This window comes from Augochlora pura, chromosome 10 (genome assembly GCF_028453695.1).
Source record: "Augochlora pura isolate Apur16 chromosome 10, APUR_v2.2.1, whole genome shotgun sequence".
NCBI lineage: Eukaryota > Metazoa > Arthropoda > Insecta > Hymenoptera > Halictidae > Augochlora > Augochlora pura.
This window is the reverse complement of record NC_135781.1, coordinates 29,952,423-29,979,295: the sequence shown is the minus strand read 5'-3', so window position 1 is coordinate 29,979,295 and position 26,873 is coordinate 29,952,423. Positions and strand designations below refer to the sequence as shown.

General features: G+C 42.8%; 1 protein-coding gene across 8 annotated transcripts in view; it reads left to right on the top strand.

The window, feature by feature from the left end:
* Nucleotides 1–26,873, top strand: part of Shal (potassium voltage-gated channel protein Shal) — a 168,613-nt gene that overhangs the window by 57,925 nt on the left and 83,815 nt on the right. For all 8 annotated transcript variants that reach the window (XM_078193175.1, XM_078193176.1, XM_078193182.1 and 5 more), the window contains exon 2: nt 3,577–3,739. In XM_078193175.1, the coding sequence (XP_078049301.1) occupies nt 3,577–3,739 (163 nt within the window). The remainder of the gene's footprint in view (nt 1–3,576; nt 3,740–26,873) is intronic.

Here is a 26,873-nt window from a genome sequence, read left to right as displayed (position 1 = left end):
AATAAAGGATTACCACGGGAGTCGATCACGCATGGTTTCCCGCGGTTTGTCTTGCACACCTGTTTGAGAAATATGAATGAGCCGCGCTGTACCCTGGGAACAGGGACATCTGGCTTGAGGCGATACGGTCGATCGTATCCTACGTTGGAGAACGGCCACACATACTTTCGCGAGCCATTTGAACCGACGCGGTCGAACAACCGGCCCCTGTTCCTCGTTATTTTTGATGCGCGAAATATGGGTCCTTCCTCTCTCTCTCTCTCTCTCTTCTTTTCACTCTCCTCGGTGTCCTATCATCGCGTTCTCCCCTCGCGACATCGATCAATCCATCCGATTCATCCTCCTTTCATTTAAATCGCCGTACCGTTCATTTTTCCGTTCCGCCATCGATCACTTTCCACTTGTGCCTCGAAAAACAAAGTTTTTGTCCCCAGAGTCCTCGGTTTCACTCAACTGTACCTTCGTGCAAATGATTTTCGAATTGAACGAGATCGTTTCGAATTATTTCCATTTTGGGACTTTATAGCAGAAGTTTATTTATTTATTCGCGGCTGAGATAGCTTTTACACGCGTAGGTTAACAAATGGGTCGTGTTTGCAGGAAACAATGCGAGTGACAAAAGAGGAGTAGTGAATGAAATCGCATGCTTTGTACGGCGAAATGCGAAACGGTAGAATGTAAGGGCACTGCTGTATTACTTTTAATTCATCGAAGCTATGAATGGGAGGGATAATATATTATTGGACTTCTGTTAGGCGGTATTACGAAGCATCGTGTGCTTATACATGGCTTCCATCTACCCGATGCAATCTATAGAATTGTAGAATCGTAGCGCTCTATAGAATTGTCATTCGGCGGCGTAATCTACGGCGCCGCAGTCGCCGTGCACGGAGTCCATATTTCAAGATAATAATAACGATAAACGCGAGATTCGGTGATCGATGATCGAGAGATAACGTACACGTTCCGCAGTGCCGTGTCGGGGCTAGAGAGCCACGCGCCGAGGAACTATGGTCGCCCGGAATCTCTCAAGGCTGAAACGCGAGCTTGCGAATTGACTTCTTAAAGATCGAAGTGGGAGGATCCGCGAAAACTTTGAAACGTCGATCGCGGAAACTTCGAAACGTAAATCGTGGGAACTTTGGAACGTCGATCAGGACATTTTTGCGAACACGAGTTGTTTAAAAAATCGAGCAACATGGAAACACAAAGTTATTTCAGCAAACACGCTTGCTAAAGCTCGGTTGGAAATTTTGGCTTGACTGTCCAATTGGATCGCGGAGAATTACGTTGTCCGACTAGGATTTTCACTTTCAGTGGAGCAAGGCGTGTCATGGTCAGACATGGCGTTCTAAATCCACGTCAGGTGACCGCGACGCGCTTATGGTATACGTACTCGCGGAGCCTCGCTGGTTGGTATAACCGGTTCGCACACGTCACGCTATAATCTAATAGTCGATGAAAATTCAGCGAAGCTCGGTTCTACGTAAAAAATGGATTCCGCTGAAATATTTAACAGATCGCTGTGCATTATCCTCACTTTGCTTAATCGCATCGATCCCGGCGCTCGAACCCTCCCCCGTCCGTCGGGCTCGCGCGAAATAATTCATTCGGTGACAACCTTGTTGCAACAACAAATTTCGACACTCTAATCGAATCGATTTCCCGTCACCGAACACGGATTTATTTGGTTCGGCTACTTCGAATGCACCGCTCGAAAAACTATTTTTATAAAATAACAAAACTGTGAGTAGAAAACTAAGCTACTGTAGAATTAGATAAAATGATAGTTGAATCAAAACTGTAAATAATATATTATTTTTGTTCAGGAATGAATTAGGTTGGAAATATTTTTAAAAGATCAAGTAACTCCGAAATAAGATAAAATAATATATAAATTAGAATTCTAAATTCTGTCTTTTCAAATATGCTTAAATTATAGGGCGAGTCTCTAAATATTTATTTAAACAGTTATTTCACTATGTAAATCATTAAAACCGGCTCACAGGAAACAAGCAGTCGCGCATCAAACTAGCCAGGCACATGGGATACACAGAAGTCGGCCCCAAAGCCGTGCAGTTTTTGGAAAAATCGGTAGTACCTCGTCGCTAACGAGTGGCCAGTAGATCACCCTTAACAAGGACCCGTTCGTAGCGAGATAAATCGATATCGGGGACGGAGGTCAGCCGAGAGATACATTTCGCTTCGGCCCGGAGCATGGTATCGCGAGCGAGAAACGCGGCGCGGCGCGGGTATAATTTACCGCGGAGGAATTTATGAAAGTCGGCGAAGTGAATTTGCCGCGTTCGAAACTGCCGTGAGGGGGGGGGGGGGGGGGGACAATCGTCCGCGTTTCTTCGAGGCGAGAGCACAATCGCGGTAAAGTTTTATCGCGAGCGGGAACGAGAGACGCTCGTAATTTCGGCCAGGACGTCGTGGATTTTCGGCGCCGTTTCCTCCCTTCGACATTTTCCATTTTAACGCGAGCCGGGAATGAAATTGAAAGTGTCCTCGCACAGTAATTTCTCCGTCGTTCCGACTCCTTTCCTCGTTGTTCCCTCTTCTCTCTTTCTTTAATTTCGTCGGACGGTCTCGTTAAGTCCCCATTCTTTCTGCGCGATCCCGTTCCGTTTCGGCGCGGAAATTTACGATGCAAATTATCGCGCGGGTCGGCCGCGTGATTCATCGCGGGACACACGGCCGTAAAACAGCTATGAAATTATGCAAACAACGTGCCAGAGGTTGTACTGGATTTTTCAATTAAACGGTGCCGAGAGAACCGGGGAGATAAGGAGGTCCCGGTCTCGGACGGTGGTTTCGTTTCACCTTCGACTTTACGGCGCGCTCCAGCCGAAATTGATCTTGATTACGGTTATCGCTTTATTATGGATCCTCGCGCGGTTCTGGTATCTGCACATTGTGCGAAATATGCATAGCAATTTGGATATGGTATCCTGTTTTTGAAAAGGACGACTTGGAGGAAATATGATACTATGAGTATCGGGATATTTGTTATTATACTATAGGTATTGGGATACTTGTTATTATACTATAAGTATTGAGATACTTGCTATAATACTATAAGTATTGAGATACTTGCTATTATACTATAAGTATTGAGATACTTGCTATAATACCATAAGTATTGAGATACTTGCTATAATACCATAAGTATTGAGATACTTGCTATAATACTATAAGTATTGAGATACTTGCTATAATACTATAAGTATTGAGATACTTGCTATAATACCATAAGTATTGAGATACTTGCTATAATACCATAAGTATTGAGATACTTGCTATAATACCATAAGTATTGAGATACTTGCTATAATACTATAAGTATTGAGATACTTGCTATTATACTATAAGAAGAATGATTCTTGTCTATTTTAATGGAAGCTGTGAAGAACTATGAAAGATCTTGACTATGGTTTTATTGCGTATATCTAAGGAACTAACATGAATTAATATTAAAAGTTACGAGAATTAAGATTAAGAAAAATAGTTGTAAATTGAAACTGGTGTTGATTTTGATTAAATTTCTGACGATATTGTTTCCTTCTGTTTCAGATACGGTGACATGGTTCCGAAAACGATCGCGGGAAAAATCGTGGGGGGTGTATGCTCCCTTAGCGGTGTCCTTGTGATCGCTTTACCGGTGCCTGTTATCGTCAGTAATTTCAGTCGCATATATCACCAGAATCAGCGAGCTGACAAGCGCAAGGCGCAAAGGGTGAGTGAATTTACTTGCATCTATCTTGTCGTAAAACGGAACCCAACTTTAAACAATTTCACTCCATCTTCGTCACTCTACTTTTACTAAAGCTCTCACCAACGAAGTTATTAACCCTTTGCACTCGAGTGGCGACACTGCGGCGCCATTAAAATTGTTGTAGCACGTTCCAAAATTATTTTCTAATAGATATCGCTAAAGCTTTGATTTAAATATTGTTAAAGGTGAAACTGTTGTATGACTCGCGAGACTCAATTTCGTTATTTTTTTATTATATAAAATGGAAACACTAGAAGCCAGAAAAATTATTTTAGATTCACAGTTGAACTGGCTTCGAGTGCAAAGTGTTAAAAGTATCAAGGCTTAGTATTATATATATATATTTTATCTGATGAATTTTAGCCGACAAGCAATGATAAAACTGATTGGAGAATCGATCCCCTTAATTTCTCCAGCGATCGGAGCAGTCTGTTGACTCGTGATCCGCAGCTTCGCGAAAGATTTTCAGTTTGCTCGCGTACACACGGCTCGTGTATCCAGGAATAGCTGTGTCACTGTTCGCGCACAGCCACAGACACTGACACTTTATTCTGGTAGAGTGGATATCGATATTGTTGGATGTTGTCTCTGGACCCGGTTGATCGACCCCAAGGCCGCGCGCCGCGGCAAACTTTCGGCGGCGCGCAGGAATTTCCCGGTTTTCATTGCTTCCCTATCCCCCAAACCGAGCACAAAGTACACTCTAATCGTAACAAAGCAAATCTAATCAAAACTGAAGTGGGAGAGAGAGAGAGAGAGACCGAATCTCAGTTAATCTCAGCACAAACTTAGCCTAATTTAACCTCCATCCTAACCACGCCCGACTGGTGTTAAATTCAGCTCTGATATGTAGATTCGATCGAAAAGTTAAATTCAATCCAAACGTAATTTGAATTAGACTGAAACTTGACTTTAAGTTAAGGTAGGTTCTCTATGGAATCAAATTAATTCAAGTTCTAGATGGACTTAATTCACATAGAAATTGGACGTACCTCTTGCAGATTCAATGAGAGTCAAATTAATCCAAGCTATATCTATAGTCAATTTAGATAAACAAAATTTCACTTATCATCAGAATAATCTAAACTTTATCTAAAGCTAATTCAGACTAAAATTTGACTTACCAATCTCAGATCTAATCGGAATCAAATTGAGATTCAAGATTAAACCAAAATCTAATTTAAACTCCTTCACTATAACAAATTCGCTATAATAATAAACGATTCAGTATAAACAAGATTTAGACTAGCTTTCCTTTCACGGTACGTCCCAAAATGGTTAAACTTTACTCTTCTCCAACGAAAAAAAGAAATCTACATTCAAAGTGGTTTTTTTCCCGAAGATGCACGTACCCCGTGAAACGCGAGCACCATAAATCCACGCTCCTAAATTCCACGTTTAATACAGAGACTAGCCAGCGGGGATTTTTACGCGTGCACTCTCCGTCTGCGTCCGGAATGACGAATGCATCGTCCCTGGATACTCTTGCATGCGAGATATGCGGGTCAACCACCTGGCGGATTCAAGACGTTCCTGTGCGGCGGGCCAAGCTCGCGATTAATTTTCCCACACGGAACGACTTCTTCGCTGACCATCCCACCTACCCTCGGAATTCATTTTTCAAACTGTCCTCTCTCTCCCTCTCTCTCTCTCTCTCTCTCGTCAGGAAAAATTCGTTCGATTTTCGTGTCGACTGCTGGACGCGAAGTAATTACAGTCGACACTCCTTTAACAGGATAGATTCGTTCCGTGTTGGAGCGAAACCGTGTGAAAAGAAGCTTAGAGTTAATAAAAAGGTGAATTTATTTCTTGTGATGTTGAGAGTGTATTCTCGGAGTGTTCTGTTGTTTATTAAGGAGAATATTAAGGCAATAGGAGTACAAAGAATCTATTTAAAGCATTTTTAAAGAATTGAATGGATTTTTTGTATTTCTCTTGTTTTGATTAATTAGGTTATTTATTCCACGAGAAGGAAAAGTATCAAGCTAACAATAATTTTAAAAACAGTGAATATAATTATTAAAGTGCCCGACGAGAAGTTCTCAGCATTTCTGAAATTTGTACTTTTTATTATTTTTTAGAATTAAATTTTTTAAGAATGTTTTCATACATCTCCCACACATGGTGGGTCAAGCTTTGATTAACCCTTTGCACTCGAAGTCATTTTAACGGTAAATCTGAAATAAAATTTCTGGCTCGTAGTATTTCCATTCTATATAACAAATTGCACTTTTATGCATACAAAGTTGATTCTTGTCACTCATATCAATAATTTCACTATTTAACAATTTTTTAAATCTAACCTTTGCTTGTATAAAAATTATCTTGACACGTAATAGAACAATTTTAGTGTTGCCTCAGAGTCACGACTCGAGTGCAAAGGGTTAATACCAAAACCTCGAAAAGATTATTCGTTCGTTAGTTTCGAATTCGATTTCGAAAAAATTGCTCGAATCGCGTAAAAAGATCCGCGGTAATTCGATCCGCAGAAATGACCGAGCAACGATCCCTCGGCTAACCTCATTCGCGGGACTTCTCGGACACCGTGTACACGAATCCAGACGACCGCTTCGCGTTATTTTAGCTCGATAGCAATTTCGTGCTATTAATAACCGGACAACGGAAATAAACTTCTCGTTTCATCGAGTTCGCGATCGAACCGGGAGAGCCGGACCCCCGGCTCTCTCCGTCGAACTTCCTCGATTGTTTTATTACTTTTGCCGGAGCGTGTACCGGTTCGCGTGTGTACCCGCCCGCGAAGAGTGGTCGACGCTCTCGTGGAACGGGAACGCCGGATAGTCTCACCCGCGGTTTTTCGTCCGTCCCGGCGCTGAGTTGAATTCCCTCGTTTCCGTTGCGATCGCGGCGCGTTCCCTTGCGCCAGGGGAACCGCGGGAAGTCACGGTTACCCACGGTCGATCGGGTCGATGAAGAAGTTGGGCGGCCTCGAGGAGACCGTCTTTGAAAGTCGGCCGATTTATTCTAACCCCGCGACACGCCGGTAATCCACTGTCCCCGTGGCACACTTACCGCGCGCGGAACTCTTGGGCTCCTCGTCGATCAGAATTTTTCCGATTTCGCCCGCTTCATCGCCGCCCTGTGAACCTCCATCAAGCCTGGCGCATTGTCTTACTCCTAGAATATTGGAGCCGAATTCTCTAAAATCACCGATTACTGTACCTTCCTATTCTGAGCGTAATTAATACTTTATCGGTCGTAAAAATGTTCGTTTCTATTTTGATTTTATTTATCTTATTAATCGCGAAAGGTATTTAATATTTAAAAATTTATATAATAATATTGAAGCTTGTATGACAATTGAACACATTTATCTCAATAATAGATAACAAATTAAGGGTTACTATTTCAACTCATTCACAGGGGAAAAGCCGATTTATAAACTACGGGACGATAAAGTGTTAACACCTTCCACTATAATAACGAGTCAGACTCGTGACGAAACTATCATGAACAATTCGATTAATATGGCTGCTAATCATTTCTATTAAATCGAAATAAAGAATCACCTGTCATCGAAAATCAGAACAATCGGACACTAGAATCATCTCATTGCATCAAGGAAATAATTAAGGACGAAGTAATCGTAATCATCGTAGCTCTGAGAGACGTAATAGTACATTAATTAATTTTAAATTTATCGAATAAGACACGTTACATATTTTTGTCCAAGAATAAGCAAAATAGAAGAATCGTCGACCACGCAGTAACTATCTTCGCTGTTCTGTAATCGCCTCGTTTCAAGTTCGATGACACTTTCATGTTATGTGGCACGACACTTTCGTCGTGTCGCATAAAACGCGGTCTATTCTTCGGGGATTTATTGCACGGAAACTAAACGGCGTGGAGCTAAACTGCTTCACGCGGCGTGTTCGAAAATGATTCAGTGGGCTAACTTTTCTCCTGTGTTTAACGAGACGAATGAATTTCCTATGCAAAGTCGTGGCTTATATATATATATATATATAGTATGGTGTTCGAGAGTGTTTAACTTTCGCTTACCAAATTGTCTTAATATTCCATGAGGGAGATAGCCTGTCAGGTGAACGAACAATTGTGCTTAATTGTTAGAGGGATATTTGAGATTGCTGTTTTATTACTGAAATATATCCTGCGATAAAATTCTATTCTTGATAGTTTTTCTAGAAATTGTAATTAAAGATTTAGTGAAAAATTCGCAGAACGATCAATGCGTGAGCACATAATTAAATCAGTAAATTCTGAGGAAATGTGCAAAATATCCGTGGGTGAATAATTATCGTATTGAATTATTGTATGAGTATGTATTTGTGACGAAAATGGGGAGGCGTAAAATACTAAGAAGACTGAAATTATTTAAAAAATAGCTATAAAGTCTAGTTATGGTAAACGTAGCTTTCTCATAAAATTAGACGCCTACCATGTTATTATTCACCGTAACAAACAATTTATCTCGCTGATAAACAAAGTTGTTATTACTATAATTATAGAGAATTGTCTAAATCACCACGTGGCAGGCTTTAGCAACGAAGACGAGCACTGATAACGAATACGTGACTCATTCCCCATCGCTAACCTATTTTCCGCAAAGTATTCGCTTTTACACAGAGATAGAAATCGCGTTAACGTTGGATAGGGTTGATCGACTAACCAAAAATACCTACTCGCCTTTGAATATTTGTTGTTTCTAGACATTCTTCTAAGAAGTTACGCGTTCCACGAGGTTTCTGTTAACCCGCCTTTCTAGAATTACTGGCAATTGGGTTTCCTAAATAATTGTTCCGTTGTCAGAGAAGAACATATTGCTTATATCTTTACAACCATTCACATTTTCAAATCATAAACGAGGCAGTCAGACCCTTCAAGCTCATCTGCGTAGCACATTTCACAAAAAATTACAGACCTCAATAACACCAAATTACCGTAGTAACAATATTTATAATTAAATAAATATTATATTTTTCGGCAACCAAGGGTCGCGCCATCGTGGCGTCCATTATTTTCACGAGCATCGTTCAATTTGAGTCGCTTTTCCGATTTATTACCTGCTACGGTACTTTCCTGGGACCCGTGTATTCAAGTTACTTGTTTTTCGAATATAGTATTTATTTCAACTTAAAAGTGTGCCGCATTCTTCGCCTCTCTCCCAGCTCTGTTACCTTAAGTAGTCATAGGGTACCGCGATTAACGTTGTCATTTTAGAATCGAGGATTTACAGCCCTCGTAGACCGTTCATTGGTCTCAGTGTTAGTTCGCGAAAAAACAATAATGACTAAATCCTATCGACGGCAACGACGATGTCGAAACGGGTCCTGTTCGCCGTCGACGGTGAAACAGGGATGCGAAATTAATAAGCAAAGAGACGAGCGATGCAAACAGAGGAACGATGCAAACAGAGGAAACGAAGGGGAATAGCGGTTTCGAGGAAGACCGCAGCGACGAGAGAGAGAGAGAGAGAGAGAGAGAGAGAGAGAGAGAGAGAGATGCGGTAGAACAGGCCTCGGGGAAAAATATTCGGAGAGTCTCGAAGCGGGCCGATATTTTCCCGGAGAGCAATTTGTCGACGAGATATCTGTGTCAAGAAACCCCGAAGATCTCTCGAGCCCCTCGACAAGGATAATTGCTGAGGACCCGCGGCGGCGGATTGCGTACACATCGATACGCAAATTGGAGGGCCCCGGGACGCGCGTTTTAATGGCCGCTCGATCGGAATTGGCCAGTTTAGCGGACTCCGGAGTAAAAACGCCGGGCTCCAGCGCCGAAATGATCAGCTAGTCGGCGAGCGATTCGACGATGAAAAGCCTCGAGCAACCTCCGTGAAAACCGTACACGTCATTATGGATCACGATAGCGTGCCACTCGACAGACAGAGAGAGAGAGAGAGAGAGAGAGAAGAGCCGGGTGAAGGGAATACGAGATTCTTTGATCGTCGGCTAATAAAACCGCGGCTCCGGCCCGGGTAAAAATAACTTCGTGGCTCACCGGGAATAATTTCGATGCTGGACACCGGCCTCTCTCTCTCTCTCTGTCTCTCCCTCTCTGGATCGCCTTTTTTTAGATCGTGATATCTCGAGCATCCTCGCCGAGTAAATAGGAAATACGCCGTTAAACCGCGATACCATTGCAAAACACGCTAAGTCTTTTTAACGCTGACTCATTTGTTGCGAATTCGCGGCTGAATGTTCGATCTCGCATACGGTTAATCATAATTTTGTGAGTGGAAAAAAGTAGACGATTCGACGTGTTCGGTTAGATCGTAATTAATAGACAGCGATACAAAAGATACTGATAATATATATAATATAATATAATTCCTTCGGTAATTCGTCAGACTTTTTTTTCGACTTAAATATTCGTCACAGAAAAATTCAATCAGATCGATGCTATTTTGATTAATTCCTCGAACACGGCGCAGTCCTTTCCCACTTTTCAAATTGCAACCGAGTATTTTTCACATCGTCGATACGAGTGTTACATGCCCAGTGACCTAAATTCACAATCACACAATTCAATTAGATCAGTGCTTTCTCAAATAATTCGTCAAACATCGTGTAATCCCACGTGGTGAAATTACAGTCGAGTATTTATCGCATTGTCTATACAAGTTTATTATATTCAGTCTCAAAGTATTCACGCTAATAACAACTTGTTTAGATAGGAATTTACCGTTTTTCTCCACTATCAAGGATTTTAATAAATAAACTACATTTCCGTGAAAACGGTTCCAAACAATGAAACAATTTTCGTGCGCGTCGGGCAGCTAGAATCGCGTGGCGCGACTTAGGCTATCTGTCGCGGAGACTAACGAGCGGGATCGTGCATATTTCCCGCGGCCGAGCCAAGAAACGCAGACTTCCGAGGCGATCCATTACGAAGTCTGCCAGTTTCTGGTCGAAGTTCAACCGATATTTTCGTGCCGGGTTCCACGAAGGTGCGACGGCGGGTGCCTCGTCTCGAGACCCGTGCGCCGGCTTTTCGTTGGTCGCGACGTGTAAGGTGTCCCGGGTCCCGGACAGCTAGTTCGGGAGAAACAGGTCTGGGAGGGGGGGAGGGTTCGGTTCTCGGTCTCGGTTGCGCAAAAGTCGAATATATATCGTAATTTGTACTGTCAACGTGCTGCGACGGGGATCGCGGATCACCGCACCGGTGTCAGAGACCAGTTCGCCCCGAGCCTCTAGCAGAAGTTTTGGTTGGCCGTCGGCCAGCGGCTACCCTCAGTTCATTACCACTATCCCGTGCACGCTGTTAGAGAGAGAAATAGATAGATTAAGAGAGAGAGAGAGAGATAGCAAGCAACGAGAGAGTATGAGAGAGGGAGAGAGACGATGCAGCTGGCCGAATAAAGTGCCGGCACCGGCATGATCGCGGTCGGGAATCTTCCGGCCGTCTCGCCGATCTGATTCATGGCGATTGTTGCTTCGCGGGCCTCCGGCTGACGTGACCTTTGCGTGCACCCCATGCCCTCTATTAATTACTATGCAATCACCGCGGAAATCTCGAAAATAATATTTCTGCAGTCGCAGGAATTCACTCGATTCCCGGCCCTTCTGTGAAAGAGAATCAGGGGAAATTGGATTTTTATTGCCCACTTGCGAATTTTAATTATCGAACAGACTGTCGTATTACTCGATTGCTGATCTTTATGCAAATTTACGTTATTTTATTTCACTTTGGAAAGACTAGATGATAGACTGGAGAAATGTTTCTACCGGCAATTAAGCCCTTAAGTCAGTCTCGCGACGATAATTTCATATATCATTTAACCTCTTGCACTATAATGAGTTAGACTCGTAATAAAGTTTCAAGATCAATATCTCATGCAAGATCTACTAAATATGAATATTATTAATTTCTTCTAAATCGAAATAAAGCTGAATTCTTCTGCAATATTATCAAAGTCTAGAAATGGAAGTAAAGAAAAACAATAGAAGAAACCAAAATTATCTGGTCCTATGAAGGACAAATAATTGCTAATCAATGCAGCGTGAAAGGAGTCGTAGTGCAAGGGGTTAATAAATACGACTGCCAATCGTTTCTTCTAAATCGAAACAGAATTTAAATTTTCCAAATTTAAAAATGAAAATAAATGAAAATAATCAGGAAAAAAATCCTCTCCTCTCATCAATTAGATAACTAAGAACAAAAGACTGCCAATTAACGCAGTTCTGAAAGAAATCGTAACTGAAAGGGTTAACACGGAAAATCGAGGAAGTCGATCGGAAATGAAACGATCATGCGCGAAACGCGCCCGACGAATCGGTAGAGGACATCTCGCGCAAATAAAGATCATCGGAGGCGAAACATCGCAGTCTGCTGGCTCGCCGGGTCTTTGCTTTCGATGCCTCGTTCGGGATCGATTCTGCGCGCCGCCCTCGCAAGTTCACCCGGCTAAGGGTAAACAAATATTTGAGAGGAGCTTCCATAAGTAAACAGTTCCCGGCCGCGAGCCTTTCGTCGTGAAACAAACTCCCGTCTTCCGGCCGGGACTCGGTCGCCGCATAAATCTTTGGCCGCGCCCGAGAAAAAGCCGGGCACGTTTTTTTTCCCTTTTTGCCCGCTTCTCGCGCAAACTTCTCTCGGTCGACGATCCACGGCGAATCGGTCTGCCGGGAAAATTCTGTTGGGAAATGGAAACGACGTCGACGCGAAAATGAAATCAGGGGATCTGTGAATTTTCATAATCGGTGAGAATATATATAAGCAAATATATTTCCTTACGGTGTTGAAAATGTTGAAATTTGGGGTATCGAGGAATTAACAAGTTAAAAGTCATACTGATTTACATAAAAATTGTACGAAGTTATGAAATATGTTGTATTATCAGTTTGGAAGAATTCAAGTTGTTCCGTGCGAGTTATTTGATCTGAAATAAGATATTTCTCAGGCTGTCCAAATAACAGATAAACTAAATAAGAGCCAAACGAACTGACCTCTCTCGAACAAAATAATAATCAATTTATTCCGACGATGACCTGGGGCATTTCGGTGAAATACGACGAACGGTGGCACGTTCGTGCGGAGAACATTTCGGCAGGATTTCCAGCGAGTCCTAAATGCTAGATAAACGAACGTGCGCAACGTTTAGGAATGAGACGAGACATCCCCGTCGACGAGCTACAGGTTAATAGAAATTTCGTACGTAGAGACAGTAGACTCGGTCGTTCTAGGTCAGACAACAAGTTCATACTTCGCTTCGAGTTGAATGGAACGTCTCCCGCAGAATTCGTTGGAACATTTCGAGCGTGCCGCGCCGAGCAGATTCAGTCGTTACGGAGCGGCAGACAATCGATCCTGCGGAGGCCCTTCTGGCTTCCGAGGTGTAAAGATCGTGCAACACAATCCGTACAATAATGTAGCGCGTAGAATGAGAGTACCTAATTAGGTCCCCATCGACCGACAACGAGCCGCGTTCGCGGCTCTTTGTAACGATCTCTCGAATTATTTCGAATGAAAAATGGCGGATAGGTGTGGACCAGCGTGGCATTCGCGATGCAGTAGACTGGTTGGCATAGATGGAATTCGACCGTGTAATTAGCTGGAGCGTCGGTGTCTGGGCTCGCAAGTAGATTCGGTCGTTAGAGACCAGGCAATTGATCCGGACGAGCTTGCTCTGGCATTCGAAGTATAATAATCGTTCAAAGAATGTGCAAGTTACGACAGAACGAGGATTATTCCAATGGGGTGCTAATTAGAACTCTGCTAAGGCTCTGTTCACGAGCGCGGAGAAGTTCTCGGTCCCCTGAACGCGAATTGTTTGTGCAAAGGACGAGTGATTAACGGGACGGTGGCATTCGTTAATCCAGCGAACGAAGCAGTTTTCACACTTTTTTAGTCATCTTGACGTTTGAATAAATTCCCTCTTTATCAGAACCTATCCTACCTGACTGTGTGATTGCTCTGCCATGCTAGAACATCATTTCTATTAACCAGAAAATTGGCTTGTTTATTACAAAAATAATTACCTTAACTGCAAAATAGTAAAGTAATATTATCTCCGCCTGATTAAAATTGTGTAGAAGATGTATGGATGCCTAGGTATCTTTAGTACTTGTCGAATTGGTTGTATTAAATTTTTTAATTAGAAAATACACAAAATTAAAGGGTAAAAAAATTTAATACATTTCATTCGACAAATAGAAATTAATTATGTTCGTATACGAACCAAAAGCATCGCAATTGATCAGCTCATAGTCCGGTCCGGATTACTGTTGCGTTTAATAGATTCAGGCTATTAAATGCGTGAGATTGTAGTAATTTTTCCCGCACGAGCATGAACGAAATTCCACTATGTAATTGTCGTTGCGGCTGGCCAATTGATCGATACCAACAATCTACGGCACCCCAACTTCGGTATGAATTATCAAACCACTTTCCTCGCGCGTGCCTGCATATCAGAAGCCCGCCAGGAACAGTTCTACCAACATTGCTGGGCACAGAGAGAGCCAAGGAGAGAAAGAGAGACAGAGAGAGAGAGAGTGAGAGAGAGAGAGTTGTATATATAGAGAGAGCAAGGTTCTCTACTTGGCTGAACACAAAGCTCCGGCAACTTCACGCTCGACGAAACGACACGTCCAAACGTTTTCGCAGAGGAGTCTTGCGAGCATACGGCGGGCCAGCGACAAAAGGGGTAGACCGTAGACGGCGGAGGTGTACGTCATCGGCCGAAACCGTGAAAATGGAAGGCACACGCGTGGCCATGCATATGGAAATGCGAGGCATCTGCATTGCAGATTGCCACCCCGGCCCGGGGAAAAAGAAACCGAGCCCCCCCGCGCGCGCGCGCGATTTCAGGGCTGCGAATTGTCGGGAAGCTGCCCTTAGCCGCCTTCACAATCGCCAAGGACTTCTACGCCCTTCAAACCGATTCTACGGGCCGCGTGCTTGTGCACGTCTATCAAGCTAACCTACTTTTCATTTCTATTGCACTATGCCCGGCTAATTCCGTGTCATAAATCGAGTAGCCCGGGGGATCAAGATAGCGTTTCTTGGCCGAACAATCGGCGTTCGTTTGCTCTTTTCGCCCCCTTACGGACGAAGTAGGCTGGTCTAATTGAGATACCGTCGCGTAATTGCTTCTCAACACCTCCGACAGTGTTAGTCCGATTTTTCCGTACCGCCACGGCTCGCTATTTTGTGTCACCGCTTTCGGGCCGGTTTCTCCTGTATTTTTGCGCGCCGGTTTGTCCTATTTCGTAGTGTTTTTATATCTTTTTTACATTGGTCCGTTCTGCGTCATGTCCTTTGTATTTTTATATTCACGTACATTAGCCTGTCGGCGCAGTCTCCTTTGTATTTTTATATTTTTACGCATCAGCTTGTTCCGCGTCGCGCCCTTTGTATTTTTGTATTCTCATACATTAACCTGTTCCGCGGCCCCGCCCTTTGTATTTTTATATTTCCATGCATTAGCCCGCGTCGTGCTCCTTGTATTTTTATAGTTCCGTAAATCGGTTTATTGCATTTCACGTTCGCCCGTTGTATCTCTCCGTATATCTACGTTTCCGCGCACCAATTTCTTGCTTTTCGCGTGCTCCGAAACTCCCCCCTCCTCCGCTTCGAATTTATGATTTGATTCAGACCGTTGAACCGGTTTCTTTCGAGCACGATCGAAGAGGCGGGCCGAAACAACGCGACGGGAGCACGAAAAACGAGAGACTATTTTAACGAACGCGTTGACCGAGAATTCTAATCGCGAAATGCACTTTCGGCGAGCATTCTTTCGCGTGTCGAACCCGTGGAAACTGCGATTTCGCGATTCGTCGTGGCCGGGGGCCGATCGGAGGCAGATCGTCGGACGAGAGGTTTCGCGATCGGCGGCATTGTTGCGCGCTTTTTTTCCGCGGCCCGCGTTCCGCCCACGCACGAAAGTAATTTGCCGAGCGACCGAGCGCGAACTTCCACGAGATATTACTCGGCGAGCTTCCCTCCTGCTTCTTTTTTTTTTTTTTCCGTCGGCCGGTGGGAAGCCGTATGGGCGGCCCGATGAAATTTTTAGACTGCCCGGCTCGTAAACGCGGCTTAGGAAATTTGTTTTGACGATTAAGTGCTTTACGATTATCGGGCCGGCTATTAAGCCTCCGCGGAGCATTACGGCGTGACGCAAGCGGCCCGAGCCCCGGATAAAGAGCTTAAATAATTTTTATTGCGAGCCCGAAACCGGCTGAACACTCGCGTAAGCCACGTTGGAATTGATCTAACTTCCATCTAATTGTTTCTCACGGTACTCTTACAATTCGAAACGTTTTAATGTCGACCAACCATTTACGCTCCGCAATCAAAAAGGCGCGGTAATCCAAAATTATTTTTACGTTATTGACCCCGTGATTATACCTATTTTTATCGAATTAGTTTGTAGTTATTATAGGAAAAATTGAGAAGACAATCAAGAAAGAACAATTCAGCTTGGAATAGATTTTTACTCAGTTGCTATTTCTTTATGACTAGCTTTCAAAACTAATAATTAAAAAGGATGTATACATACATTATTAAATTATATATTTTATAAAAGTATCGTATTTAAATAAAATATAAAACCCATCGAATATATACAATATAATCACAATAACTTACTGTAGAATTTTAAAAAGTGTCTTTTAATGCTTTCGGTAAAGATAGCATTAATCGAACATTTTAAAAGATATTTTTGAGACCCTTCAACTGAAGCAAAATTTAATAAATCGCAGTAACATTAAATTCGACTCGAACCACCGCGCGATCAGCTGTGACTCATTTCTAAAACTTCGCTTCTTTCCGTCCCATTCTCCTTAAAATCGCGAACGCAACAAGTACTGAAATATTTTCCAAGAACAATGCCGCGGGCACGCGCGGAACAAAGCCCGGCATTATGTACCCAATTCGCGGCGTCAACCGAGCTATATTTTACCCCGGACGACCACAAATTACCGCCGCGATAATTACTCGATTTTCTGCTATTTGAATAAGAATCGCGGCGCTTCGAAGTCGGCGGCACTCGTTCCCGAGTATGAATTAATTGCTCGGCGAACTCGATGGAGCAACCGGGCGCACATTCATCTCGGATCGGCAATGGTTTCGAACGGGGGTTGTTTCTTGAAAAGTTTCCGACAGGGGCGAAAAGAGGGGAGGAGGAGGAGGAAGCCGAAGAGAAACGAAGGGCGGAGGACGGCCGGGGGCTATTCCTGTCGTCTTCGTAGAATTTACGAGAGTTTTATACCCGCGGATGGCCGGGCTCTGTCCAATGATAAATGGCGGGGACGTCAGAAGCCGTCAGCGTCGAGAGAGAGAGAGAGAGAGAGAGAGAGAGCATGCCAGTTTCTCGCGAGATACAAATTATTCAGAACGATAAATTGACTTTGCCGACCGAATGGCCACTTGGAAGCTCCGTTTGCCCCCCGAACGAGAGAAATTGCGTTATGGTACGGGCCTGGCCAAACAGAACAGTTCGAGCGAGCCTCGGCTTCTCCTCTCTCTCTCTCTCTCTCGACTTCTCTCCCTCTCCCCCAGCCTCCTCTTTCTCTCTGTTGCCTCTCTGGTTACAAGTTCGTGTAACTCTGTGGAAACGGCAAACACCGGGAACGTACACACCGCGTGCTCCGTTATTGACGGCACGGACGTCGAGCCGAGCCGCGCCGCGCCGCGATTCTCCATGGTAAAACGCATCGAAAATGTGCAATGGAGTTTCCGTGCGCTGTGCTCCGCGTCGAAATCGAACTTTTACGCGACAATTCGCCCCATTTCGCATTCCGCTTTCGCGATTGTCAAACGACAAATTTCGTTCCGAAATCAGCGGACGCGTTCGTTTATCCACTCGGAAGCTGTAAAATCTCAATGGCTGCGTTCCCGCTGCTTTTAGATGCTTCGGGACGCGTGTCGATCGTGATCGGCCGTTTCCACTTACTGCTTGAACGAGCCGGGCCCGCGCGCGCAAAACGCTTTGATCTTCGATAAAAATTCGAACGGCGCGGTGCGCCGAATAGACTGCATACGTTTACGCGGGAAAGGATTGGTATATAAATTCATCGCTTCTGACCATTCTTTTTCGTCTGCTAGTAACCCTCTCGTTATAGAGTCGAGGGAAAATCGTGCACGAGATATGGATTGGAGATAGACAGTTTTCGCGTATTTAGTATAGGCTCTATATTTAGTTTATCTATATTTATACAGTATCTATATTTTCTTTATAGGACTGTAATATTAGATTTTTACAAGTCTAATTTACTTATCTTTTGCGTCAAGGTTTATTAAATTAAAAATGAAACGCTGTTAATCTCGAAAATAAAAGAGCTCAAAAATAAATTAAAATATTACATTAAAAAATTATATACTACATAAGAAATCATCATTACTATTTAATTTAATTAGCTCTGATTCTAAACCCTGACACAAAAGATTTAGAATTGATCTTATCTTTCTGCATTGATGCAAGAATATTACGTGTTCACATTCTCCTGCAGAAGACGTTTCCTTTGTTACAATATTTCAGTATCAATAAATAAATATCCACCTGTACACTCATTTCTAAAATCATAAACGAATCAAATCTAGTGAGCGTACAGTATACACACTTCAACATAATATAATATATACTTGGATATAGTACAGGTCCAAAGAAACTCGTGCAAGGTAAAACACGATCGCGCGCGAATTTCGCGACGAGGCCCAATTGCCCAGCATCCATCGGTGGCTGAACGTTCCACGTGGCACCACGGCGTACTTGTTTCAGGGTGAGGATTTTCCCTCTTCACCACGTATCTCTATTCTTAGCGCGAACTCTTGGCACGCTTGCTCCCTTTAAGGTCTCTTTCCTTTCGTGCCACCGCGCCCGACAGTTTCAAGCAAGATAGGGGAGCAAAGGGGAAGGGTTAACCAGTCGCAGAGAGAGAGAGAGAGAGAGAGAGACAGAGAGAGACACAGAGAGGGAGCGACGGGTAAAAAATAACGAGTACTCGTCCTTAAACATTTCGTTTGTTTTTGTTTGACTACGCGACGGCCCGGAGGCGGTGCCAAGATAACCGTGAAAATCGCTTGCGGTGAAAAAGAGACAGCGATTGTCCGCCCCCCGTACCAACCCCTATCTCTCAGGGATGCTCCGTGCAGAACGTAGGGCTTACCCAGTCGACTGGAAATTCAGATTGCGAGGTGTTCTTCTCGCTGTGTTCCTTCTGTTCTTTATATTCGCCTTATTTATTCAGCGTGTTACGCGTTTGTCAATATTTAATTTCAGAACATTTAGAAGACCGAGCGTTGGACGTCTGACTATGGTCGCATCGTAGTGTCGTAAATTAACCCTTTGCACTCGAAGCGATCTTAATTGGAAATCTGAAATCATTTTTATGGCTTATAATACTTCCAGTTTATTATAACAAAATTCATTATATGCATATGAAATTGAGTCTCGTGACCACTACGATTTACACATAGTTAAAGCAATTTAATTAACTAAAGCGAAACTAGAAGGTTAATATTTCTCGTAGGCGGCGGCATTAGAAGTCTTTCGTCTAGGAAACATTCTAGTCAAATTCGATTTGTTCATGCATGTTACAATAAAAATGAATTTTCAAGATTGGTTAGAAATTAGTGTCGCTCATATTTGAATCACGTGGCACTCAATATGTTAATAATAACGTACGTGAAAGTTTTTGTAATCTAAAAAATTTTATGAGAAAAAGTGTGGGATTTTGACCGACTTGGTTTAGCGTTAAATGAGTAAAAATATCTCCCGCGCTCTAAATAGTTTTATTTCGCAACTTCGGATCTTTATTAATACTATCGCGCGGGTATTCGCGAGCGATTTCACTTGAACTCCGTCGACCGAACGGGAATCACTTGAGCACACGAGCGACAGCCGACGCTGTTCTCTGTTAGCGCTGAGTCAGTAAACGATTCAACGGATAAGTCTTGTCTGGCGATCGCGTTCACAGCGAATTATTCATCGCCGCCTATCGCTTGCTCTTACGGCGTTCAGGCCTCGTGCAGATTTAATCTGTGCCCGATACGCTAATCGGCCTTATCGGCCGTTAATTTTATGAAAATTCTAGCCTCCGGTCCACCTACTTGCCTTTCATTAATTACCGGTGGGATAATTATAAACCCGCGGACTTTTCAAATGTCAGAAAACGTGTATATTAGGAACAGTCGCGTTTTTATTTATTTCTTACGATTAGTAATATTTTAGATCTTAATAGTTTATCTTTTAACACTGAATCTACTCTGCCGACTACGGTGAGCTGATCTTGCGTTATTTATATTTATAACGGTGAAATATCGATTTAATCTTATCACATTCTATAGGAATAACAATCAACGTGGCAGTGAAAGAAATCATAGCGCAGGTAGTCGATTCTAACTGTTGCAAAATGAACTACGAAAATGAAAAATTTTCATAAAAATTCGCAGTCTATTAATTAAAAATCAACAGACTTTACCAGTTCCGATAATTCAGTAATTTATTTTAAGAAAATTTACAGTGTCGAATTTCCTACGAATGTCGCCCGACCACAAATTATTAAAAGAACAAAGTACGTATTTAATAGGGACAAGCATGCTCTGCGTGTCGCCTATTTTCCAAAGCACTAAAGCCATAATTTACGATCCGTCTTGGGCGCACGTCTTTAAGAAGGAACGGAGACAGCGGCAGCCCCAATTCGAAGAATAGCCGGCGCGGATCTGTTTCGTGGCCGTGAGAGACGTTTTATTTTATACGAGTTCTGACAGCTGGTCGCCCGATGTCCGACAAACGATTGACAAATTCCGAGAGACGGTGAGGTGGTTCTCGTCCCATTTGGCAGGATTGCGTGTGCTCGCGGAGGCAAATCTGCCTCCGGGTCCGACTGAATAATTATTGGCAGACGCTTTGACACCGGAGCCACGGGGAACCACCCTCCGGCGAATATTTACGGCGGACCCGCGGTGACGAAGATTTACTTCGCGTAACCAGTGATTAACCTATTTAACGACCCGGCTTGACGGAACGCTCGGACTACGAGCGTTCCGGCCCCCTTTCGGACCGACGACACCTGCAGCTCTTTGGTCACCGACGATCTAGCGTCTTTGGACGACATTCGCACCGCGATTACTTCCTATTCATGAACTGAAAGGTTTTTCTTATAGTCGGTTGAATTTAAATTGAGATTTTGATGTGACTTTTATTTGAGAATATTTTTAGTGGCGATCGAATGTTGTATTTATTCGAATGGTTCTTTATTCGAATATTATATTTATTTAAATGGTTCTTTATTCGAATATTATATTTATTTAAATGGATCTTTATTCAAACATTATATTTATTTTAATAATTTTTTTATTTGACTGATTCTTTATTTAAATAATTCAATAAAGTAGTATGAAATAAATAAATCGATAAACTATGAGAAAATACTTTGTAGTCTACAATTTTTATTAAAATCGATTATATTCCGTACGAATAAATTCTTCTTGAAATAAAATCTCATTTGAAAAAATTCATATTCGAATAAAATTTCATTCGGACAAATTCGATTATTTATTTACTCGATATTTATTCAATGATGACGAATAAAATTTTGCTCAACTTTACAAAGAATAAGTTTGAGATACAAATGATCGAAATCTTGTAATATCTATCTCTAATTACGAAATTCGTTTAAATACAATTCTTAAGGACCAATCACAAAATGCACCTAAATCCAACGATATACTTTATTTGTCACGTGGATTACATTGTATGAATTACAAAATATAAATATGTAAATATAATAGCAATGGTATGTACTATGACGAAGCCACTTTTAACTACATTATTGCACACTGAACCATTAATCTATCGAAAATATTAAGATATTAAAGTTCGGTCAAAAGCAGCCACGATGCATGGTTGTTCGGCCCCATAAGAAGAAACCATTTTCAATTACACTCCTCGCCGCTGTAAATCGAATGGATCCTGTACAGGGTCCGGTGGAATTGCAGCCGGCAGGTTTTCCGTCGGCCGAGTCCCGTAGTTTGAGGCTAGATCTTTCTCTCTTTTCTCTATTGAGGGCTATATTAGCCCTGCAGCTAATGCAGCGTAATGCATCAATCTCGCATCGCTAGTCGCTCCTATAGAGTGATTCATGCAAAGCGATCAATGGAACTGATACCCGGCTAGAGCTCCGGAGGATACCGACCTTTCATCTGTTCGTTAACTAGGGCTATTTCGGTGCTGCACTTATATTGATTAACCATATTCTACATCGAGCGATATAATTATGTAGTTCGTTAGACGATCCGTCGCCTGCTGCCTCGAGCCCACCTAAACAGCCTCCTTATCCTTATCAACGTTTATAATCTTCGTCAAACTTGAATATTCCTTCCGTTATCTTTCAATAATTCCAGTAAAAAAAAACCGGTACAGTTGTAAAAAAATTATTCAATTTCGTTAGATCGAAAGACGAAGAAATTCAAAAAGAATCCGTAAAATTGGACTAGGTGAATGTTGAGAAAAGCGGAGGAAGTATGATTGACGGCTGGCTCGATAAGAAACCGTCGAAATCTTTTATCGTTGCGGTGGGAGAATAAATAATCGAAGCATCCGTGAGCTCTCTTTTCTATTTCGACTTCTCCGTTAGTTTCCCCCTGCTCTTTAACCTTCCTCTCTCTGTTCGACTTGGTCCTTTACAATACTTTCTTTTCATCCGTCTCAATAATGTATTTCACCATCTCTTTCTCAATTTACCTCGGTTTTTGCGTTATATATCTCTGTTTCTCATGGCGTCTCTACGATTCCCGTCGTTCCCACCATTTCAGCCTCCGTCTCGCTTCCACTATCTGTTTTCACCCTTCCACTCTCTATCTCTGTCTCTGTCTCTATGTCTCTCTGACTCTCGCTGCCTCTGTCTCTCTCTATCTCTCTCTTTCTCTGTTTATTCGCCAGTGGCACGTACCCGCGTCTCTCTCGCCGTTTCGATCGCTGCGCCTCTTTGTCCGGGGTTCTGTTATTCGGTTTCTCTCGGCGTGCGGCAAGCAGAGAGAGAGAGAGAGAGAGAGAGAGAGAGAGGGAGAGCGAGCCAGGCTCGTAAACAGAACACAGTGGCAGAGGCTCGCGCTGGCCACTGACGTCACCGTACCACGGTGGTCGGGTGTGTGCGGTTTAATCACGGTGTGTTCTTTCCAGGCATGAACACGGCCAGTGCACCGGCCGAGACGCGGCGGAACGACCGCGCGTCACCGGCGTCACGCTATTCTTGAACGCGCTAAACACGGCCGCACTTTCAAACAGTTTACGCGCTAGCAGCGCCAATAAAGATCGCTTGGCCGGATCAATCGCTACCGGGAACCCATTCGCGTGTACACACGCCCGTAATTCGATAAACAGTCCACCATTCTTGTCGGCGGGTCGCGAAACCGCCTACCAATTTGCCTCTACCATGCCCCGGCAAACTATCAAAACTCGAACCCACAATTTCCGATCCTCTCCGCGCCCCGTTTGATTACAAAAGGCGACAGTCGTTCAACTCTTTCATTGTTCCTCCATTTTATTTTTGAATCGCGGATGCGATTAATATCAAATGCATCGCGGCGAGATTTATGTGTTTTTAATGCAACATTATTGGCACTTTGAATTTCTCTTGTAGTGAATTGAAAAAATTTTCATAGATATTATAATAGAAATATAATAGAAATCGTAATTAATTTTAAATTTTAGTGAAGTTGGTTATAGTGGATTTTTATAGAAATTTAAATAGAAATATTCAATTATAACAGATGTTTGATGAAAGGCTGCAATTAATTTTAAATAGGGGTGAAATTGATTATAGTAGATCTTCATACAAATTTAAATAGACATGTTCAACTATAATAGACTTTTGATGAGAGACTGTAATTAATTTTAAATAGGGGTGAAATTGATCAGAGTAGATTTTGATAGAAATGCAAATAGAATTTTTCTATTATATTAGAGTTTTAATAGAAATTTAGATCGTCGTCAATTTTAAATAGGATAAAATTGCTGAAAATAGATTTCTTCTATCAAATTTAATTAAAACGAATTTTTATTATAAATTTAAGTAATAATAGATTTTTAGAGAAATTCAGGTATGCCGAATACTGATTAAAATCGCCACCATTACACACAACTACTAGACAAATGCCGCAGACGTCAGAAATCTCTACTCCAATTCTACGCCGACTCGTCGATACCGCGTCCGAGAAACGCCGCTCGCGATTTGCCGAGTATTCTTTCCCGTGGAACCTCGTTTCGGCTCTACGGCGAAGGCGCCGAGAGTTTTTGCGGCCCGGTGATGCAAGCGGCGGCGCTCTGATAAATTCCCGGGCAGCCGGAATCGAAGAAAATACGCCCCCTCGTGGACCGACTGGGAATTCGAAAGAAAAATAATTGAACGCGCAAAAAGAGCGGTTCGACCAGGGCGAAACACGTATTATCGTTTGCGGTACATTGAACAGACCGCTCGCGGAGAGAAGCTTTTCTACCCCCGGTACCGATAAATCGCCGATCGAAGTGAAACATATTCGACCGGCGAGCTCCACCCGTAATACCCCATACTTTACAATTACACTTCGGCCAGCGTCCGCTGTTGCAACAAACAGTCCGGCCCGGGTTTTCAACGTTCCGCGCGGTTGTTCGACGTGTAGAGCTTTAAAGGCGCTGTGCTTTCTCGTACGAGAACTGTCTACGCGGACGCGGCTGTTAATTTATAAAGGCGTACGATTTTAAAGAAAATATATATCAATTCGCGCAAAATATACCGTCGCGGAAGATAATAATTCACCGTGTCGAACGATTCGCAAATATTAATCGCAACAGTGTTAGCAATATACTGATGCGTTTTGATTTGCGCAAATGTTTGTCTTCGCTGATTTATGATTTCAGTGCTGGTTCACAGTGTTTGTAGTAATTTGAATATTAAATTGTATAACTGTGAGTAACATTTAGGTTTCCAGATGGGTTATATATGGGTATAAATAATATATAAAATAAATATGTATATAAATAGTATAAATATATGAATATATAAAAATAGTACAAATATATGAATATATATAAATCGTATATATACATAAATATATATACATAAATATATATACATAAATATATATAAATAAATATAAATGGGTATAAATGATCGTCAATCATAGGAAGCTGTGCAAAAGGCACGACAGTTTTTAAGTCATCTAACCACAAAGTGACAATCAGCGGCGACCGAATGATTCGATGTTCCAGACGCCAGTCGTAAAACGAAGATTCGGGCGAATATATTAAACCGTCTGTTCTATGGCCGACTCGTACTACCTCTTTCACTGCTTGTGTACATTGTCTCGGAAGAATTCTGATGACGTTCATTGCTCTGCGATTTATGGAACAGTGATTTATCTGCTAGAAGTGAAAGGGATCTGAATTCTGGGAGGAGATCTTTTTTATTGATTCCTTTGTTTTGCGATTGTTGGTGTTGTTGTTTGCTTTGAGGTTTTTGATGAGAGTGTATGAAAATTATAAAATGTAGAGCAAAGTAGGCGAAAAGTCAATCGATAAGAATTTTTGCTTTTCTTTCAGGGATGTTATTAATAAATATTTTCTATGGATTTATTTATTGGGGGAAAATCGATTGAAATTTTTATGATTGTAGTTAAATTGTTAAACGTTGACTAATAAAAAAAGCTGACTAAAAATCAATGCGAAAAGTGAGTCTATAATATAAATTAATTCGACAATGCCCTCTTCCGTCTTAAGATAACAGCCATCGACGTTATTAAAAATTCTTTCCCATTAATTTTCTTACTCTTCTCGTTTCGTTCGCAACTAACAGAAAAATTGCTCATTTCGAAGTCCTCGAAATCTTCTGAAACACCAACCGATCATTGCGAAGCATAAATCCGAGAAAATTCCTTACAGTAGTTCAAGAATGCCTCCTTTCATCCCGGGACCAGTCTTGTCCGGCGCCGTTCGCGAAACCGTGAAGAAAAATTCATAAAAATCGCTCGATATCGCGGGAGAAGAAACGAATCGGATTTGCCTGTCAAATGGAAACGGAACTGCGCGTTATCGATTTACAGGGTCCAATTAAAACAAAAAAGAAGAAAAAGAAGAAGAAGAAGAAGAAGGGAAGTCGAGAGAAAAGGTGGAAGATGAAGTTCGAGTACCGTGGGAGAGGAAAAGGATTTCCTTAGGAAACAAGACCCGGGGGCCCCGAGGCGTCGAAAGAGAAATCCTGGAAACACCGAGCTCAATTATTTAAAACGAGTTTGCCGGTCGCCCGGATTCCCGATAATCGATCTTAATGAACGCCGCTGCTCGGTGCTTCGATTCTACCCCGAAAAAAGGAAGGGAGAAGAGGGGAACGGGGGCGAGGGGGTGAGCGAGTGTGCGAAAGAAGGAAAGAGGGAGATGGAGGGAAATAGAGAAAGAGAGAGGAAAATAGAGAAAGAGAGATGGAAAAAAGGGTGAGAATGAGAGGGAAAAAGAAAGAGAGAGAGAGAGAGAGAATGAGAGGGAGAGGCGGAGTGGAAAAGAGACAAAAGGATCGGGGGCTTTTAAAAATAACTACCTCGATGGGCGCGCCGCAACCGGGCGGCCAGAATAAAAAGGAAACGATGGCTGATTCCATCGCGGGAGGTTCGAGGGCGCCTGTCAACGGGTTTCGCAGCTCGTAAAACACGTCTGCGTGCGTTTTCGCTGGCCGCGTACGTTCGATAAATCACAATCGGGGCCAGATACTCCCGGCTTAAATTACTGCCGACCCGCTGTCGTTCCGTTATTGCGCCGTTAAAACGCCGATTCACGTGACCGCGTCATTCGGAATGCGGATCGGCACGGAGCAACCGAAAATTTAGGATGCGGGGGTGGGGGACCGCCCGCCGTTGCCGCAGAAACGTATCGTTCGCCCGCGATTTTTGCCGCGCCGAGTGGAAACAGATCACGGCCCCATCGCCGACTTTCATCGGCGAAATTTATTAGCCCCCGCGCCTCTAAGTGAAAACAATTTTCCGGGCGAGCAATCTCGAAAACGCGTCCGCCGGCTATCGATCCACGCGAGCCCTGTAATCTCCGCGCAGCTGGGACTGATTCACGGAGAAATGCAAAATGGACGAAGTGTAACGTTTGTCGAACTGTTTGGAGTCGCCGGGGATGAAAAATAGTTTGATACAAATA